Genomic DNA, 21,923 nt, shown 5'->3' on the forward strand with positions numbered 1-21,923 from the left:
TGAATTTATTTTTCACTTATTATAACTAAAATATGCCCAACTTAGATTTACCAGGAGGAAAAAAAAAGCTTTTACAATGAATCCCAATCCGTAAAATTAAAAGAAAAAAATTGGTACGATGTTCCTTATTTGGTAAAGCTGACAAGAATTGATAGGATTTACATGAGAAATGATTATGGAGTTACGGTTAAAGTAAAAACCTTAGCAGCAGCAGTAGGAATGGACTGAATATGCAGAGCAGGGTGGGAATTTGCAGTGGCGAAGCCCAAGAAGCCTTTGTGGAAGCCCTTTCTGCGACTGCTGGAACAACTGCTTCTGTATTATTGTTGTGCTGTTGCTCATTTGTCGGCAATGGAATCTGAGATCCACTACTGGGAGGTGGTGCGAGATGTATGCCTGATTTGTCACTCACGTCTTGACCTGCCGGTGCAATTTCGAATTCACTTCGGTAAGAAAGAACATTTTCTTTTGCATAATGAAAGATTTAAAGAGGCAAAATTGAAGCATAGGGAAACTCTAGCGCTGCTTCTCAACAGAAAATATGATCAATACCGGACGTTTCAGGAAACAAAAGTAACGTAAGCAAGCAAGCTATAAATACTAAGTATAGGATTCACAAAGCTAGGCTTAACAGAGCTTCTGTATAATTAGGCTTAACAGGATTCGCAAAGATTGATCAAGAACTCATTCATCAACCATTAGATGAAGAAAATAATGAATTGCATGATGAGAGGCAGCTACTGTATTAACAAGGGCTTTAGCATCCTATCAATTTCCATTCTTACGCCTTGTAACTAATCAGTTATAAAATATAGACAAATAAACCCAAAAGAAATAAACAAGACGCATGATATAGCAAATAGAAAAGGTGGAAACATATACTCTGTTACTTACAGTTGGAACGTGACCAACCCAACTTCATATTTTCACGATCAAAAACAATGTGATGGCCTGTCATGAAGTTTTCTGCAACACATTTGTTCATCCAGTGTCATTAAAATATGCACACAACGTGGCTAGAAGATTGCAAAGCAATAAAATAATGCAAGGACATCCAAAAGCCAGAGAATAGACTCACGTCCGATAACACCAAATTCATCTTCTCCACGTAAAACAGTTAAACAGAATACTGTAAATACCTGCTCAACAATGTCAAGACAATTTACGTTTCCTTCAAAAAGATAAAATTTTAGGAGCAGCCTAGAGTATGCTCGGAAACCGAAAATCTAAAAGATACTAACAAATGAAAAGATACTAACAACTTTCTTTATTTTTAATGGCGGCTGACCAAAACGTAATATTATGTATGATTTTGAGAAGAAAAAAAATAGTTGGGTGACTAAAACGGAACTAAGTAATAGTTGAGTGATTAAATATATAGTTTACCCTAATCTTTAATAATAGATTTTTTATTCTAATGGGTATAGAATCCACATCCTGGAAGAGAGGGAGGTGTAAAAGAACAAAAATCTTATGAATTTATTTAATAAAACACACTATATAAGTTTTAGCTTAAATATTTACATATATATTTTTGAGGTAAGACTGACACTCAAGTTTTACTCGTTAATTTTTCCTCTAATATGTTGTCAAAAATATCGAACCAAAGTTAGACGTCCGAAATGGAAAAGTGGGGAGCAGTGGGTTCATGGCACTTTTGCTCTTATCCTTATCTTACAGAAAGTGATGAATTCTTTGTAATTAAAAAAATGGAAATCCCAAAAAAAAAAAAAAAAAGAAGAAGAAGAAATGGGTTGAGAAAGTAGAAGCTTGTAATGTCGTAGAACCTAATTCCAATTATGCAAAGTAATTAAAGATGCTAAATCCTCTAACACTTATCACAAAAGCATATGTTTTCTTCCACACAATTGTTCCCTACTCTCCAATCATGTATCAATTGTTGAACCCCCCAACGTGATTTTGATGTCTTTCTTTTAACCTTAATTTTTGTTATCCTTTGTACTTCATTAATCAAAGGGAAAAAGTTTTAAAACATATATAGCAGATATGTCGCATGTTTCACCTTGCTATTGTGTCATAGCAGCACTAACAAACTTATTATATGATATTTCTCTTTTTAACACCTGTAATAATTTGCAAACGGAAGATGGGATGGAGAAAAAACCTAAATGGTAGATAAAGGATTTGACATTTTAGTTTCTTCCATCATCAACATCTTCAAATTTGACTGCCAAGTTTCATCATCTGTCCCTTGTTCATGGGGTGGGCAGGATTGCTATCTTGCCAGGAATCTTCAATTTTGACTGTTTCCAGTTTACCTGTCATTGGCATAAAAAAGCTGAATTGGTCTCAGATTTGGACACTTATTTAAATTTGAATATGAAACGTGACACCTAAATCCGATTAACATAGGTGGTGAGGTGGAATTGTGGCTGCCGTTCCAAACCCAAAGCATCTGTCAACACCAAGCATCTGCACAAGTTTTGTCACCACACATTAAAATAAAGTAAAAGGTATAGAATTAAACATGAAATGGTTGACAGATTCTCCATTTTTCATAATTATATCTCTGTGATAATGATTCTTCGTTCCTGTATTATTAGTTTTTGAAGTATGATTCTGTTTTCCAGGCAGAAATCATATGTGCACAGTTGTCTTCACTGATTTCATCTTTACCATCAATAGCTGCAAACTTTACATGAAATTCTTATGTTGCAGGCTTTAATATCTGGCAGTGAATCAACATGAATCTTGGTGCCAACCTGCGGGTTTCTTTAGTCCACCACTGGTGGTGGTCCTGGTAAACCCAGTCAGATAAGGCAGGCTTGCTCATAAATTATTCATAATTTTTCTAACGTTGCTGTCACCAACAGACAGTTGATCAAATATCATAATAAATACTACCAATAATAACATCTCCATTATTTTGATTGAACAGTGAAATTTCTTGTTTTATACATTTTTATACATTCCAAAAGTTGAACTTCACATAAAATCCAATATCTAAGTCAAAAAAGGAAAAGGAAAAGAAGAAGAATCTGAGTAAAACATGTCATTCCATTCACACAGATGATTTTTGTATTCACCACATGAATTAATAAATTGCATTTATTTTCATTTGATGGAGTATAACTTAGTGGGGTTATCTTAAGGGTGATAAAATGAAAGTTTAACATCCTACATAATATCATTAGATTTTTGTTAGATTTGGGTAAAAAAATAAAACTCACTTTAAAAAGTTCATTTGTGTGGTCTCACCATTCTTTCTTTCAACATCAAGTTGCAAAGCTTCTGATCTTCATCCTCTCATCTGTTCATTCTACATTTCTGAATTTTAACCAGTCCCAGTTCTTAGGTAGATATCAAACCACTAAAAACATACTGTTTTTCTGCAGAAAAAAACATACTGTTTTTCTGCAGAAAAAATCATCTGGTTTTTTGGTAGTTTCTTCTCAAATGTTTGTTTCCCTCTACAAGAAGCAAAGTTTTTAACTTCTTCTGCACAGGAAAAAAAAGAGGTTTTTAACAGTTAATCTGATTGAAGATAAAGAAAAACAATAACTGGGTTTAGTTGAGATTAGCGTGAGAGTTTGAGGCAAGCGATTTCACCTATGGCTGGAGAAGAATTGGTGGAGCTCAAATTCAGGCTTGCTGATGGAACTGACATTGGTCCAAGCAAGTACAGTCCAGCTACCACTGTGGCATCTCTCAAAGAGAAAATACTTGCTCAGTGGCCCCAAGGTTAATTGCTCAACTTTTCTTTTCATTTTTCACCTGTTTATCAATTGTATGCAATGGATTTTGTACTTTTATCATGTAAAGTGTCCTTTTGTTATTCATTATTTCGAAAATCAAAATGATCTGTCTCAAACAAAGTCTTGTATTGTTCCTTATGCTTGCAAAATAGTCTAGTGAACTGAAAAGTGTGTTATATTCTTGGATCCATGCCATAGGAACTCAAAGGCAAATTGTTAAATCTCATCAGAAACATTTTACCTGTTAAAATGCTCCCTTACTATGATTTATATCTGAATTATTGTGTTGTTTTATTGTTATAACATATAGCTTAGAAAACCCTAACCAGAAGGTATCTCTGCAACCCTTTTCCTTGTCCCGAGTGGCCTTCAAAATTGTGATTGGGGTACATAACCGTATTCTGTTTTCATATGGAAAACTCTTCTCTGTTTTGTAGACAAAGAAAATTGCCCAAACACAATACAAGATGTGAAGCTAATCAATGGTGGAAAAATACTTGAAAACAACAGTACAGTTGCTGACTGCAGACTTCTGCTTGGTGAATTTCCGAGCGGCGTAATCACGATGCATGTTGTTCTTCGCCTTCCTCTGTCAAACAAAAGCAACGGTAACCAATGACCCTTATGTATTTGGTTTGTTACACACCTGCTGTTGTATTTTCGGTTAGTGAAGCTTTGCACAAACAGAACTTCTAAAAAGACATTGGAGTTTATGTTTGAAGACGAAAATGAACACTTGCATTAACATTCTCCCAACAAAAAGAATCGCCTCCAGAACTATCATTTCTCTCATTTGATTTTGTGCATGAATTTCATAAGATCCATACTAGTTTTCGATGCTTCTTTTCTCTCATTTAAACTATGGACCTAGCAAGTCATATATCCACGCAGTACTTGTATCATTTAAGTGTTTAGGTGAATTTTAATATGCCAAAAATGTATACATCCGTGTTCTTAACTCGTGAAATCTTATCCGCAGAGAAACAAGATGATTCTCCAAAGAAAAGCAGCTGTTTATGCACAATCTTGTAGCTGCCTAATGGGATTGCTGTTGCCACTTCCTTCAAAGAAACTTCCTGTTATTTTATGTTGAAATTGCCATGTGGAAATACAGCATTTGGAAACACAGCAAAGTAGCAAAGTATTGAATCAGAATGTGTTATTCTTTATTGAACTATACTACTCTATTTAAACAAGAGTTTACAACAACCTTATGTAACCGTGTAACTGCATACAACTAATATAACAGCTTCCTACAACTAACCATACTCATCAACTACTAACTTCATCATTCAAAACTACTAACTTCATCATTCAACATTCTCCCTACTTCTTCTTCTTCTTCCCAAAGGAAAGGCTGCACATTCACCTTGGCCTTAAGCACCTCAAACCGAGCAGCTGCTAGTGGCTTTGTGAAACCATCTGCAACTTGATGACTTCCTGGCACATAATTCACCAACACTTGCTTCAACGCTACCTTCTCACGAACAAAGTGAACATCGAGTTCAACATGTTTACTCTTCGCATGATAAATTGGATTTGCTTTCATGGCTACAACACTGCTGTTATCACACCAAACTATAGGAGTTTTCTTCCTTGTAACGCCCAAATCATTTAGAAGAGTATTCACTCACATTGTTTCAGCAGTAACATCTGCTACACTTCTGTACTCAGCTTCCATAGTCGACCTGGAAACTGATTTTTGTTTCTTAGAGTTCCACATCACTAGGTTGTCACCAACAAACACACAATAACCTGAGACAGACTTGCAATCATCAGCACTTGCAGCCCAGTCAGCGTCAGCGAAGGCCACTACATTGAATCCTGCTACTGCAGGTGCAATGACCAGGCCATGGTTAATTATTCCCACCAAGTACCTCAAGATTCTTTTAACAGCAACAAGATGCTCTTGCCTTGGAGCCTGCATATATTGTGTTGCCTTATTGACGTTGAAGGTTATGTCCGGGCGGGTGTGACACACATACAATAAGGCACCTACAACGCTTCGATATTCATATGCATCTTGAAGCAATACCCCCGCATCATGACTCAACTTGGCAGATGCAAGCATTGGTGTGGCAGCAGGATTAGCAGTGCTCATCTTGGTCTTCATCAGCAATTCAAGGATAAACTTCCTTTGGCTGAGAATTAACGAGCTACCACAACGTTTAATTTCTATACCCAAAAAGTAATGTAATTCACCAAGGTCTTTTAGTGCAAATTCCCTGCCAAGAAATTTCACCACTTCTTCAATCTGAACAACTGAACTCCCAGTCAGCACTATATTGTCAACGTATACAAGTAAGTAAACGCAGTATCCCCCTTCCCAGCGAATAAACAGAGAGGTGTCTACTGAAGATTCTTTGAAACCGAACTTAAGTAGGGAATTTTTCAGTTTGTCTTGCCAATTCCGAAGGGCTTGGCGTAAACCATACAAGGCCTTCTCTAATCTACACACCAAGGGACTGCCGTCAGCTGCAACTTACTCGAAGCCTGGTGGCTGCTGCATGAAAACCTCTTCATGCAGATCACCGTGCAGAAATGCGTTGTTCACATCAACCTGGCGTAATTGCCAGCCATTGGTAACAACTATTGAAAGCACCACATTCAACGTCGCAAATCGAACAACTGGACTGAACGTTTCTCCAAAATCGTGTCCTGGTATTTGAGAGAAACCTTTGGCTACTAACCTGGCTTTATACCTACTAACAGAGCCATCAGGGTTCTTTTTTACTTTGAACAACCACTTGCACCCCACAACTGAGCGACCTTCAGGTAATTTAACTAAAGACCACGTGTCATTCTTCGTTAACGCTTCAAATTCAGAATGCACAGCTGCTCTCCAGTGAGGTGATTGTAATGCTTCATGAACATTAAGGGGTTCCATGTCTGCATAACTGGCCACAAATATTTTAGGCTTAAATATCCCGCACTTACTCCTCATCATTATCGAAGGACGATCACACTAGAAACATTGTCATCTCTTGAGGAGGTAGTATTATCAACTGGAGCAGTTACTGGCACAAGTTGACTCGTATCAGCTTCAGTCGTGCCATCTTCTTCATGTATATCTTCATGAGCAGTAGCTTCAAGTGAAGACTCACCCAGGTCAATCATATTTTGGCCAGTATGACCAGAGTTTTCACCAACATTATCACCATTTGTACTGGCCACTTCCTGTGAAACTGCTGCAGCTAATTCGGCTAGATTCATATCATTGATTGTTGTTCTTGAGCCTAGACCAGCAGTATTATCTCGAAATTGTTTCATGTCAGCAATAACTTTAAGTTATGCAGACCTTAGTTTATTGACTTGATTAACGTCACCCAATCCTCCAGTCCCTACAAATGGAAATGTAAACTCATCAAAGATAACATGTCTGGAAATATATATCCTGCCACTAGTTGCTAAACACATGTAGCCTTTGTGCCGAGGGCTATAACCAAGGAATATACAAGGCTGGGAACGGAACTCAAGCTTGTGTTGTTGAAACAATCTTAGGTGAGGAAAACATTTACAGCCAAAAACTCGCATGAAATCATAATTTGGCTTCTGTTCAAAGAACTTCTCATAGGGCGACAATCCTTCTAAAACTCTAGTAGGAAGTCGGTTGATGAGGAATACCGCTGTAACAGCTGCATAGTACCAGTAACGCAAAGGCATGGTAGCTTGTGCTAACAAAACCAGGGCAAGTTCAATGATGTGTCGATGCTTCTTTTTGACCACACCATTCTGTTCAGATGTATGCAGGCAGGCAACACGATGAGCAATTCCTTCTCTTAACAGCACAACTGAGAGATTGCGATACTCTCCACCCCAATCGCTTTGAACAACCTTCACAGCCAGTCCAAATTTAGTTGTCACCATATGTTGAAATGCCTTAAATGTGTGAAAAGCCTGTGACCTATCTTTCAAAAAATAGATCCAAGTGTGCCTTGAATAAGCATCAACAAAAGATAAGTAATAGCGAAAATCATTCGAGACTACATGAGCTGGTCCCCATATGTCAGTGTATACTAGTTGGAAGGGTTTAGTATAGACAGTTTTAGAGTAACAGAATGGCAGCTTATGGCTTTTACCAATGCAACAAGCTTCGCAGACTTTATTCATATTTTTGCTTACTTGTACATTCATAGCTTTGCAAACAATAACAATTGTTTCAAACGATTTTTGTCCTAACCTTCTATGCCAAAGATTGTAAGTATCAATAGCTGAAACAACATTTACACAAGCATTTTTACAAGAACTTGAGATAGTTGTATTAGGAAACATATAGAGCCCGTCTTGCATTCTTTCTTGAAGAATCACCTCTCCACTAATTGCATCACGAACACTGCAACCGTGTGCATAAAATTCAAACATCACGTTGTTATCCCTAGCAAACTTGGACACAGACAACAAGTTTTGTGTTATGCCAGGTACATGAAGCAAGTCATTAACCAGAAGTATTCTAGAAGCAGATTTCACTACTGTGTTGCCAACTAATCCAACAGGTAATGAAACACCATCACTGACGACTAACTTACCTGGACCAGTACATCCAGTTTTGCAGTTTACAACATCCGCATCCGGGGTAACATGATGGGTGGCGCCGGAGTCAACGACCCACTGATCTTGCTCATCTATAGAGTTATCAGTAATAGTTGAAGCATGTAACCGAGACCCCTTCGAAGAACACATGCATGCACACTTGTTATATGCAGCAGTGTGAGCTTGGGCAGATTCTTCAGCATACCTCGATTGAGCATTACTGACTATTTGATATGACTCATCATAACGATGCCAGCATCTGTCAACTAGATGTCCAATTTTACCACAAAGTTGGCATTGAACCAGTGGTCTGCCTTTCCCTCGACCCGCACGACCGCCTGACCTGCCACCTGATCGAGCAGTGGTCATATGGTTTTTGTCATAGTTCGAGTAGAATCGTTTGGAATGATCACTTGGTCCAGCTCCACGGGCAACATGAGCCACAACCATCACCGTTTCTTCTTGAGCATCGAAACCAACAATTTGAGTTTCTGCATCTATTAACATAGTGCAAACCTTATCCAAAGGAAGCATGTCACCACTTGAAGTGATAACAGCCATAAATGGTTGATATTCACGGGGTAGCCCTTTCAAAATGCTAGCAATGTGTCCCACAAGTGGAACCGGGCTCCCACACGAGGCTAAAGCATCACAAATCTCTTTGACTTTAGCAATGTAAACTCTCATACTGTCTTCTCCTTTCTTGAGAGACTGTAATTTGCAGTGTAGACTCATTACTGAGGTTGAAGACCTCGTTGTAAAATATTGCAACACCGTGGCCCATATGGATGAAGCTGTCTTAGCTCCCACAAACTGAGATAATGATGCAGGGGGATCCGAGACAGATGATGCTGAGCTGTCAGATTGCACGTTGATGGCGCTGAGATACCATGAGTTGGCAGATCAGCGCAAAGGCGGGAATTGATTGTGACATGTTCCTCATTGGGGTCGTTTTGAGTATGTTTCAGTCTTTTGGCCATAACTTTGGCTACAGGTGTCAGAATCGCGCATAAGACCCCAATCCGGAAAGCTCTTTTCGACGCTCCATGTGGCCTTTTTTTCAACCTCAAATTCTGCCGTTTTCCCCTCCGAATCACTAGATTTAGTTATTTTTTACTATTTATGGTAATATTTCGATTGTTAATTAGGAAGTCAATTTAAATCCGATTTAGGCCGGATTTTTGGGAGATTGCTTATTTTATTTCGAATTTCAATTTAGAGTGATTTTCGGGATTTTGCTATTTTTGGCAAAATTCGAATAAAGACGATTTTTTTGCTATAACAGTCCGGCTTGTGGACTGCTTTTTGGATTGTTTTTGATTTTATAATATTTTATTAAACCCTAGAGACTTTTTTTTCTCTGGTTTTTGGGCGAATTTTCTCTTGTGAATCGTCTGTCGGAGCTAGCCTACAGGATAATCACTATTCTGTCTGGCGTCAGATAAGAGGTGCGGACTAATAGTAGACAGCAACCAAGATGCTAATGCACTATCTTGAGCTATAAAGTCATCATATGCTTCATTTAGAGCCAAGTTGCCATCTTCATCAATTGTCATTTCTGGCGGAGACTGCATTACACCAGTGAGGAGTCGCTCAAGCCTATGGCTGCGAACAGTGAGCAAGACTTGTTGTTTCAACAACAAGAAGTTTGTTTCCACAACAAGAAGTTTGTTTCATCGAGCACCACATTGATTTTCTTGTTAGTAAACATTGAATCACAGTCTCCAGAAGAAAAAGAACAAGAAGACGATTAAAGAATCTGGTAATCAACCAAGAACACCATACCAAACGACTAAGTAACTGCCTTCTAAGCTGAATCAGCACACCTTGAGTTGCGCAGCAAGAAACTCATGGCTCCAGGAGCTTATGGCGATTGATACCATGTGGAAATAAAGCATTTGGAAACACAGCAAAGTAGCAAAGTATTGAATTAGAATGTGTTATTCTTTATTGAACTATACTACTCTATTTAAACAAGAGTTTACAACAATCTTATGTAACCGTGTAACTGCATACAACTAATATAACAGCTTCCTACAACTAACCATACTCATCAACTACTAACTTCATCATTCAACATGCCAATTCTTCAACATTGCAATGTTTTAGGATTCCAATTCTGGTGGCAGCAGAAATAATTAAGAAGGGCAAGTTAGGCATGAGAAAAGAAAACACAAGGCAAACCCAGGTAAGGCAGAGAGAGAGAGAGGTATGGTGCAAAAGAATGAAACAGAGATTTAGGGGGAAAAAGGTTGAAATGTTGTACTTATTTACGTAACATATGGTTGCTTATGCATTTTTAAAAAATTTTAGCAATCTTCAAAAACATGACTCTGGTCAAAAACCTAACTCTGTTCGGTCCAATGATGTGGCCAATTCCCCACGACTTAACCATTTTCAGAAAAGCCAGAAACCAATATGTTATATCCATAATAAATAGATATTAGTGATATTCACTAAATGTTCTCTTCATTACCAAACATACTATCTATCATTATCAACCAACGCTTTATTCTCAAACTTGTTACTTTAGAAATAAAACGGTACTATTCTTCTCCCTCAACAAAAGAAAGGTTCCTCCTTAAGGGGGCCTCCTGCTTCTCGAGAATTCTATTTTACTTTCCAAAAGTAATCATCATACTCTCAGACTATTATAATTTGTTATTCTCCTTCTACATTAACACTAAACTGTCATTAACATTCATAGGTGGCGGATCCATATATTTAAGTGTTATTAAATACGGTTTAAAAAATATATATTATATATAAAATATTATAGTTGGTAGAGCACAAGATTTATAATTTTGGGATCGTAGGATCGAGTCCCACGGTGGGCAATTCATAATTCGGAAGTCTCCAAGCTGCTCTCAACCTAGTGTTGGGGGCACCCTACTATCATACCTCCCTCTTACCCCATTACATATGGGAATAAGGGTCAACTAATTTTTATATTTGTTTAACTAGTTATAGTTTTCTTATATTTTATAATTAGCCTAGGTTTGAAACCTCATTTCAATGTTTTTTCTTTGCTCTTTTCTTATTAATAATATTATAAGATAAATAGAATTTGTCGTAATTAGTAAACAATTAAAGCATTTAGTCCAGTGGCTTGGGTGGTCCAGTGGCTTGGGTGCTCCATTTCTATCCTAGGGACTTAGGTTGAAGCCTATATAAACATGTTTCATTTCAGATTTATTTTCAGTCTGACACTATGACATGTAGGGATAAATAAAACTCGGTTCGAATAAAAAATTAGTTTTTTATTTTTGAGTTATTCAAGTCACCTCAAATTATCGATTGACATATAGGGGTGAGCAAAATTCGATTCGACTCGAAAATTTGATTTTTTTTTCAATTTCGAGGTATTCGAGTCACCTCAAATTATTGAATCGGTTTTCGAGTTAAAGTCAAATTAAAATTTGGAAATTTCAAGTTACTCAAAAAACCAAAAATTTGATTGATTATTTTTACAATTTTGCGATTTAGTCCCTGATTTCCATATTTCTTCAATCCCTCCTTCATTTTAAGTCCATTTTTTTATCAAATTTGAACAACATGCTCCTAAACCATTGTAGAATAACTATGTGCTTTCAATTCCTCTTTTTGATAACATTTTTTAATTTAGTCCCTCAATTTTTCATGATTTTCTTATTTCTTCAATTCATCCTTCATTTTAAGTCTATTTCTTTTTACCAAATTTGAACTACATGCTCCTATACCACTATGTAATACCTATGTAACTTTATTTCCTATTTTTCACTAAAAATATACCCTCTTTCAATTTAGTCCATTAACTTTACATTTTAATCTATTTGATTTTTTTACTGCAATTGTTTGCAAATTCTTTCTCCTCATCAATTTATTGATTCTTTTATACTCTCATCAATACTTTACCCTCAAAAGATTTTCTTAAAAATATAATATTGTAAATGTATTTTATAATTTTAGATTGTAATAACATTATAATGTAAAAAGAATAAACACACGCACATACGCACGCACGCATACATACATACATAGAGAGAAAGAGAGAGAGAGAGAAAATCAAAAAATTGAAATATATCCTTACCATAATACTATAAATAATTATAATAAAATTTGTATAGAAACTCGAATAACTCGACTTGAATTTCTTAAACTGGACTCGACTTGAAAAAGTTTCAAGTTAAGTTCGAGTTACAAAATACGACTTGTCAACTCGAATAACTCGAAAAAAAATTTAATCGATTTGACTCGACTCGATTGAATGCTCACTCCCTAGTGACACATGTTATATCAGGATTGAAGGATTAATTTATGAAATTAAAATTATGATCAAATTGATTGAATGTATAAGTATTAAGGATCAAATGTGTAACTATACCAATTTTATGTGGCATGATTGAAACCACTTATATAGTTATGTGGTCACATTGACAAAATTGAAAGCATGGTAGTCATGTTGACACCAACCCATAATTAAGTGGTCATTTGAGTAGTTTACTCTATATTATATTTTGTATAAAGTCATAAAAATAAATAAATAAATGTTATTTCTGCTTAATTTATATACATGAACAAAAAAATCGAGTAATATAGCTTTTATTGTGTCCAATTTTGGTGCAAATATGAATCAGAAGGGTACATAATCTTCAGTTATTCGCCACAGAAATTCCAAAATCATCTACTTAAAGTAACCTAAATGATCAAAGAACCAAAATAATAATAATGAACCAAACGTCACTAAAAGAAAACCCAACGTGTTCCTCAAGCAACTTTTGCGATTCCATTATTGGTTCCTAGGGAGGTTTTTTTGCAGAATTAAAAGAAGAAACCTTAGCGGAATGGGTTTTCTTAGACGTCCAGAAGGAGAAACAACCGGTGGCTGCTGGAGTTTTCATTTCATCGAACACATTATCATCACTCTTAGTTACCTCCTGCTCTTCCATTTTCTTCATCTTCTGCTTATCTAGAGAACGCATGACGTAAGCTTCTGCTAGGCTGACTCCAAGACCCGTCGTTGCCATGGATAGACTGATTAAAAAGAGAACTTGATTAGGTTGAAGATGGGATATTTTGGTTGGCTTTGTGTTTGAAAGCACACGATTGGGAATAGGAATGGAATGAACGTTTTGACCAAGTATGGGAAGTAGCAAATTTATAGGCCATCGTGGGTTGGAGATGGGCGAAACTTCAATAGTGGGGTTGATAATCGATAGCCTTTAACTTTGACTTGCTCGCCAAGGAAATCCATAGGCTGGCGTTGTCGAATTTCTCCTTTTTGTGGTTGAATTTAATCGAATTTTTGATGTTTTGAGCATGTTAATCTTTTATGGGAGTAATTAAGTGTTTAACATGACATGTAAAGTAAAAAATAATTGATTTAATATTTAAAATCGTTAATAATATGATATTCAAACTTTGGAGGAGAAATTCATTTCTAACACCTTGATCTATATTCCATTGTGTTTGTAGGGTTGGTGAAAAGAGAGACAGAAAAAAAGTAACTAATTGAAAGTTGGCGTGTGTCACCAATGACATGTCATGTTTTGTTTTGCGTAGAAGTTAATACTTATGATCCATTAAGTTTTGAGTTGGACAAATTGCCCCCAAATTTTTAATTGACAAAATAATCGAGGGACTGTGTAGTTTAACTCACCTAACAACCTCTAATTTGTCCATTTCTGCTATTACTTGACTTTTGCCAAAGTTCCATGCATGGACGAGACCTTCATGGAGCTCCCATAACTCGCCTTCAAGAATCGAGCATACGCCGATTGATTTTGAGTAACCTATTTGCCATGCACCTTCATGGATTTGTACGGCCCCTCCGCATAATGTAATGATTAATAGACTAAGCAATTTAAAAGAAGTAACAATTTTTATCATTAAATATTTATTAAACTAATAAAATGAGTCCTGATGATAACATCAATGAGAGGAGATCAATTTTTCTTATCCGACTTCATCACACATAACATGAGAAAAAGAGAATATTGTTAGATTTGGCTTGAAATTAAGTTGGCAAGTTGGAAATTTCGTCTTGGTTGGTGGCCAACTTATTGGAAATTTTATCTTGGTTGGTGGCCAAACTTTGAACATGAGAATTTCATATTTGGTGGCTAACTTGTACACATTGGAAAATTCTTTGGTAGGTGTCCAAACTTTGAACATGAGAATTCCATATTTGATCCCTAAAATATTAGGTTATTTATAAGTTTAGTCCTTAAAACTCAACTATAAATAGGCCTAAGTATTTCCATTAGAAATCATCCCAAAAACAAGTTCTCTCTTCCATTTGTTTTCTTCATTCTCTCACTTTGGGAATTCTAAAGAATTCCATTTATTGTAATATTTTGTTGATAGTGAAGTTATCATCCGGTGTGGTGCCCGAGGAGTAGACGATATTCTCGTCGAGCCTCGTAAATTTGGTGTGTTCTCTCCTTTATTTTTTTATTCGGTTTTTCCATTGTGTTTCAATATTCAATAGTTTGACGGGTTTATCCGTTGTGCAACGTTTGGTAGTTTTGCTCTTGACATTTTAGGTCAATTTTGAAACTACATTCGTGTGGGAAATAACTCGATTTCCCCAACAATTGGCATCAGAGCTTCGGTTGAGGTTATCCAGGTGGTTATGTTGCTGAAAAGATACAATTCATGCTATTGAATATTGTTCATTGGAATTAAAATGCCAAAATACAGACATCAAGCTCTTCTTCCGGACCGGTGAGGAGGATGATGTCAAATGCAAATTTCTCGGTGGAGTTGTTCGATGGATCTGGTCATTTTGGAATGTGGCAAGGCGAGGTGTTAGACTCTTTATTCCAACAAGGTCTAGACATCACCATTGAGGAAGAAAAGCCCGAATAAATTGATGAGAAAGAATGGGGAATAATCAATCGTTTGACGTGCATCACGATTCGATCATGTCTTTCTAGGGAGCAGAAGTATAGCTACAAGAACGAGATTTCTGCAAGTAAGATGTGGAAAGCATTGGAGGAAAAATTCCTAAAGAAAAGCTCTTAGAATCGTCTCCACATGAAGAAAAGATTGTTCATTTGATTATCAACCAGGCACCAGTATGAATGAACACATCATTGCGTTCAATGAGCTAGTGACAGACTTATTGGGCATGGATGAAACCTTCAAAGATGAAGATTTTGCCTTGATGTTGTTGTCATCTTTTCCAGATGAATTTGAGCACCTTGAGACAACGTTACTTCATGGTAAGGATAATGTTACCCTTAAAGATGTAACTGCTGCTTTGTATAGTTATGAGCTCAGGAAGAAAACCAAGAAGGAGAGCAAGTACGAAGCAACGGAGGCCATGGTGGCAAGAGGTCGCTCGAAAAGTCAAAAGCAAAAGTGGAGAGGGAGATCAAAGTCGAAGTCCAGACTGGGAAAAGATGAATGTGCCTTCTGTCATGAGAAAGGCCATTGAAAGAAACATTGTCCGAAGCTGAAGAAGAAAGGAAAAGCTTCTCCAGATGCATGTGTTGTAGAGCATGATGCAAATGACTCTGACATATCATTGGTTGCTTCATCAACAACATTCCATTCAGATGAATGGATATTAGATTCGGGTTGCACCTATCATATGTCCCCTAATCGGGAGTGGTTCTCCGATTTAGTATAACTAAATGCAGGAGTTATTTATATGGGCAATGACAATACCTGTAAAACTGTTGGGATAGGTTCAATTTGATTGAAGAATCAATATGGATCAACCAGAGTTCTGACGGATGTCCGATACGTGCCCAATTTGAAGAAAAATCTCATCTCGTTGGGAGTCTTAGAATCCAAAGGCTCAGTAGTCACTATGAGAGATAGAGTTTTAAAAGTCATATATGGCGTACTTGTGATGATGAAGGGCATCATGAAAAATAATTTGTACTACTACCAAGGTAGTACAATTATTGGAGAAGTTGCAGCAGCTCCGGATGTGATGATTTGGATGCAACCCAGTTGTGGCATATGCGGTTGGGACATGCTGGAGAGAAATCCTTGCAAATTCTAGCAAAGAAATCATTATTGAAAGGTGCAAAGGCTTGCAAATTGAACTTTTACGAGCATTGTGTTCTGGGAAAACAGAAGAGAGTGAAGTTTGGCACCACTATACATAATACAAAAAGTATTGTGGATTATATTCACTCAGATGTATGGGAAAGACATCGTCTTTGGGAGGAAACCATTATTTTGTAACTTTTGTAGATGACTTTTCCAAAAGAGTTTGGGTGTATCCGATGAAGTCTAAAGATGAAGTGCTTCGAATTTTCCTGAAATAGAAAAATATGATCGAGAACCAGACTGGTAGAAATATCAAACGTCTTAGGACGGACAATGGAGGGGAATATAAAAGTGACCCATTCTTTGACGTTTTCCATGAGTATGGTATTGTTCGACACTTTACTGTTAGAAATAAACCACACAGAATGGGGTGGCAGAGCGTATGAATCGAACACTATTGGAGAAAGTTCGATGTATGTTATCTAATACTGGGTTAGGCAAGGTATTTTGGGCTGAGGCTGTGACATATGCTGGCTATCTCATCAATCATCTGCCATCATCAGCGATAGGAGGAAAAACACCATTGGAGGTATGGTCTGGAAAACCTGCTATTGATTATGATTCCTTACATGTATTTGGATCCACTGCTTATTATCATGTGAAGGAATCCAAGCTTGATCTGAGAGCAAAGAAAGCTCTCTTTATGGGAATCACCCATGGAGTGAAGGGATTCCGCCTTTAGTGTTTAGACACCAAGAAGATAATTTGTAGCAGATATGTTACATTTGATGAATCTGCCCTAGTAAAGAAGGTAACAAAATGAAGTTGTCCAGACAAATAGTACTCTGCAGCAGGTGGAGCATACTCCAAAACATGTGGAGTTTCAGTAGACGATGATCCTAGAAGTTGATGCAGCTGATTCTTCAAATCCAATAGAAGAATCAGACGATGAAGAGGTTCAAGCCCAAGAACTATTGGAGACACCATAACCACTTGCAGTTACAAGGACAAGGAGAGAAATTCGTAGACATGCTCGATTTTTTGATATGGTGGCCTATGCTCTTCTAGTTGTTGATGATGATATCCCTATCACTTACCAAGAAGAAATGCAAAGCTTGGAAAGTGATAAGTGGAAAAGTGCTATGGATGAAGAAATGAAATCTCTTCAAAAGAACGACACTTGAAAACTGACACAATTACCGAAAGGTAAAAGAGCAATTGGATGCAAGTGGGTATTTGCAAAGAAAGATAGATATTATAGCAAGAAAGATGTTCGCTATAAGGCACAGTTGGTAGCTAAAGGCTACGTTCAAAAGGAGATAATCGACTACAATGAAGTATTTTCCCCTGTTGTGAAGCATTACTCCATTAGAATATTGTTGGCCTTGGTAGCACAGTTGAATTTGGAGCTAGCTCAACGTGATGTAAAGACGGCTTTCTTGCATGGTGATTTAGAAGAGGAGATCAATATGACTCAGCCAGAATGATACGAAGATGGTGGTTGTGAGAAATGGGTTTGTAAGCTGAACAAATTGCTATATGGATTGAAGCAATCTCTGAGGAAGTGCTGCAAGCGATTTGATAGCTTTATGAGGAGGCAAAAGTACACTAAAAGCAAATATGATCATTGTTTGTATTTGCAAAAGCTCAAAGATGGATCTTTCATTTATCTTCTCTTGTACGTTGACGATATGTTGATCGCTTCGAAGAGTCAAAAGGAGATAGACAAATTAAAGGCTCAATTGAATCAAGAGTTTGAGATGAAAGATCTAGGTGAGGCCAAGAAGATTCTTGGTATGGAGATAAGTAGTCAGATAGAGAAGCTTTATTTAACACAAAAGTAGTATCTGAGAAAGGTATTACAATGTTTTGGCATGAATGAAAATACCAAACATGTAAGTATCCCACTGTCTTCTCATTTGAAACTTAGTTCTCAATTATCTCCTAAAACTAACGAAGAACGAGAGTATATGGAAAAAGTTCCATATGCTAATGCAGTTGGGAGCTTGATGTATGCAATGGTGTGTATGCGTCCTGATATTTCACAAGCAGTTGGAGTTGTGAGAAGGTACATGCATGATCCTGGACAAGTACATTGGTAAGCTATGAAATGGATTCTACGGTATCTCCAACAAACCGTGGATGTTGGTGTAGTTTTTGAACAGGATGAAGCACTTGGTCAGTGTGTGGTTGGATATGCCGATTCTGATTATGCTGGTGATTTGGATAAGCGTCAATCAACTATTGGGTATTTGTTTACTCTTGCTAAAGCCCCAGTAAGTTGGAAGTCTACATTGCAATCTACAGTGGCCTTGTCTACAACAGAGGCAGAATACATGGTAGTTTCAGAGGCTGTAAAGGAAGCAATTTGGCTTAACGGGTTGATGGAAGACTTGGGAGTTGTTCAAAGTCACATTAGTCTCTATTGTGACAGTCAGAGCACTATTCACTTGATGAAAAATCAAGTCTATCATTCAAGGACTAAGCATATCGACGTGAGGTATCACTTTGTGTGGGAGATCTTTGAAGAAGGAAAGATTCTACTTCAGAAAATTGCGACATCAGAAAATCCTACAGATATGATGACCAAGGTGGTAACAGTAATCAAGTTCAATCATTGTTTGACCTTGATTAACATCCTGAAAGTATGAACACCTTCGGGTGTGTGGCGCTTGTGAGCGCAATTAGAGGCACTACAAATTTGGGGAGTTGAAGAAGTTGAGTAGGCTTGGTAATTTCAAGCCAAGGTGGAGATTTGTTAGATTTTTCTTGAAATTAAGTTGGCAAGTTGGAAATTTCATCTTGGTTGGTGGCCAAACTTTGAACATGGGAATTTCATATTTGGTGGCTAACTTGTACACATTGGAAAATTTTTTTGTAGGTGACCAAGCTTTGAACATGAGAATTTCATATTTGATCCCTAAAATATTAGGTTATTTATAAGTTTAGTCCTTAAAACTCAACTATAAATAGGCCTAAGTATTTCCATTAGAAATCATCCCAAAAACAAATTCTCTCTTCCATTTGTTTTCTTCATTCTCTCACTTTGGGAATTCTAAAGAATTCTATTTATTGTAATATTTTTTTATAGTGAAGTTATCATCCGGTGTGGTGTCCGAGGAGTAGACGATATTCTTGTCGAACCTCGTAAATTTAGTGTGTTCTCTCCTTTATTTTTTTATTCGGTTTTTTCATTGTGTTTCAATATTCAATAGTTTGACAGGTTTATCCACTGTGCAACCTTTGGTAGTTTTGATCTTGACATTTTAGGTCAATTTTGAAACTACGTTCGTGTGAAAAATAACCCGGTTTCCCCAACAAATATATATAGGCATCTATTTCATTAAGATAACACCCCACGATATTCTCTTTGAATTTAGTAGGAAAACATCTTAAATTTAATTGCATCTAATGACCCTAAGTCTATTCTAAAGGAATAAACTATAAATCGTTATCTTCATTCATAATAATATATTAACCCATAATGAACCATCGTATTATAAGTTACTCCATATGATACTATGAACTACCTTCATATCCTTTAAAATTTATCTTTTATAATTCTGTTTTAATATTAAAATAAATATAATCAAATGGAATCTATTTATATACTTTCGAGAATTGTTTAGGTCTTAACTGATATTTTAAAAATAATTTAATTTTGATATGAATAATTGAATGTTATTTAGATATTTTTTTGAAGAAAATATAGTTTTACCTTGATATTTATTCTCGAACTATGATCTGTAAAAGGAAAATGCGTGAACACAAGGACATGAAATGTCCCCCAGAAAAAGATATGAAAATTTGAAAAAATATAGAAAAAATGAGGTTCTCTATAGAAGGGAAGTGCATGAACACAATGACACGAAATTTAATTTATGAAAATTTGAAGAAAATCTAGCAAAAAAAAGGGGAAAATAGAGGAAATAAGAGGTTCTTTGGAGGTGAAATGTAACATTCTAAGAGTGTGTTTGGATCAAGGATTCTATCATTCTCAGCCGTCATTTTTTTTCCTGATTAAAGATGCCCATGTTTGGTTGGGTAAGATTCGGGTAATCTTTCAATACCAACAATATATGTTGGGGTGTTTATTCCTGGGAATGTTATTCCTACATGTATCTTAGGTATTTTTTCATTCTCGTGTTAAGGGTTAAAATACCCTTCGTTTCCCCGTTTGTCTCTGCATATCTTCTTCTCCGAGTTTGCCTCTGCGAAAAATTTCATTTTCCCATTCTCCTGGTAAGATTTCTTCTCACTCTCTTTGTTTTATTTTCTCAGCAGCAGTGAAATTCATCGTTTTATATGAAATCTAGATTTGTTCTGTTTTCTGTTTTCGTTCGTGTTATATAATTCTATGGCTTCAGTAAACGCATTCTGATTCATTACCACCTTCTTTTTCTTTTTCCTAATCTCTTATAATATTCAAACGTAGACTCAAAATCAAATCTTTTGCATATAAAAACGAAGAAAAATGCTTGTGTTTTCCCATCCTCAAAGCAAAGAAACAACCCATACATTGTACGAACCGCTCTCTCCATAGTTCTTCCAGTTTGATTTCTATAAAAATGGTGGAAGAAACTAACCAACCCGAATTTCAATCCTCTGCATAAACCGCCGTAGTCAAACGAAAATCCTCATGGCCGTCTGTTCTCCGTTTAATTCCAACATCTACCGATCAAATCATCGCCGCCGAGAAACGCCTTATCTCCCTCGTCAAGTATGTAAACCTTCAATTCCGTTTTCTTATCAATTTACTTTGGATTCCCTAAGCTTACACTTTAAAAAGCTGGAAACTTCGATTGCACATTAATTGAATTCTCATAGTATTTCATATAATTCTTTTGTTCTTTTTAATTTGGATTATCAATGGGTAATTGGGTATGTCATTGTTATTTCATAAATTTTGGCGAAAACTTGTATAGAAATTCGATAATTTTGGCGAAAACTTATTATTTTATAAATCATTAATACATGATTGGTTGGAAAAAAATGCCAATTATGAAGCCATAGTAAATGGAGCAAATATTGGGCTCTACCAACAAAATTTTGCAGAGGGTGGATTCAGTGTTCTTCAGGTTGTATATCCAACAGTTGGCTTGTCTACTTTGCATTTATATTGCACTTTATCTTCTTTCTCTCAACTTGTGTTGCTAATTGTTGTGCATGTTTGAATCCAGGTTATGTGGGTGCTTACGGTGCAACACCTCCTGTAAGTGATATGAATATAGTGTCTTATTATGGATCGACCATGTTTCTCTCTCTATATGAACCCTGGTTGAAATTAACTTTTATTATTCTGTTAGTATGGATTATTTAGAAGGTTATATATTCCAGTCTTTGTCCAAATTTATAACTTCTGAGAATTAGGTTGCTGCAAGAGCATCTTTATTCAACTACATGGGAATTTTCTTTGCTTTGTTGTGTTGAAAACTTCTGGCCTATTTGTTTGCTCTGATGAAATCTCGGATGCTAAGTGAACTTGACCATTCTATATCATTATACTCTATGAGACTTGTGATGGTGCACAACACTAACAGTTGAAAATTAGATACTTTTGAGTTGCAATCGAATGAAAAACATGGTTATTTGTTTGAGGGTCTAGTTATATTTTTTACTTTGAAATTAGTATCAGTTACATATCAAGAAAAAGGAGAATGTTAAGAGAGTAGATATTTCTCATTACTCTCT

The 21,923-nt window shown here is 36.4% G+C and overlaps 2 protein-coding genes across 2 annotated transcripts; one reads left to right on the forward strand and one right to left on the reverse strand.

The window, feature by feature from the left end:
* Positions 1-97: 97 nt before the first annotated feature.
* On the reverse strand, positions 98-2,794 carry LOC120129958 (aspartic proteinase-like protein 1). Its single transcript, XM_039147342.1, has 5 exons — positions 2,724-2,794; positions 2,370-2,433; positions 1,079-1,226; positions 895-966; positions 98-420 (listed from the first exon to the last, which is right to left on the reverse strand). The coding sequence occupies exons 1-5, from the start codon at positions 2,792-2,794 to the stop codon at positions 188-190; spliced, it is 588 nt and encodes a 195-aa protein (XP_039003273.1). The 3' UTR covers positions 98-187.
* A 391-nt stretch (positions 2,795-3,185) lies between these two features.
* On the forward strand, positions 3,186-4,815 carry LOC120129891 (membrane-anchored ubiquitin-fold protein 5-like). The gene is made up of 3 exons (XM_039147286.1): positions 3,186-3,702; positions 4,154-4,324; positions 4,696-4,815. Exons 1-3 carry the CDS (start codon positions 3,573-3,575, stop codon positions 4,746-4,748), a joined length of 354 nt encoding a protein of 117 aa, XP_039003217.1. The 5' UTR covers positions 3,186-3,572; the 3' UTR covers positions 4,749-4,815.
* Positions 4,816-21,923: the final 17,108 nt, after the last annotated feature.

The sequence above is a fragment of the Hibiscus syriacus genome, unplaced genomic scaffold (genome assembly GCF_006381635.1).
Source record: "Hibiscus syriacus cultivar Baekdansim isolate YM2019G1 unplaced genomic scaffold, ASM638163v2 tig00110505_pilon, whole genome shotgun sequence".
In the NCBI taxonomy this organism is placed as follows: Eukaryota; Viridiplantae; Streptophyta; class Magnoliopsida; order Malvales; family Malvaceae; genus Hibiscus; species Hibiscus syriacus.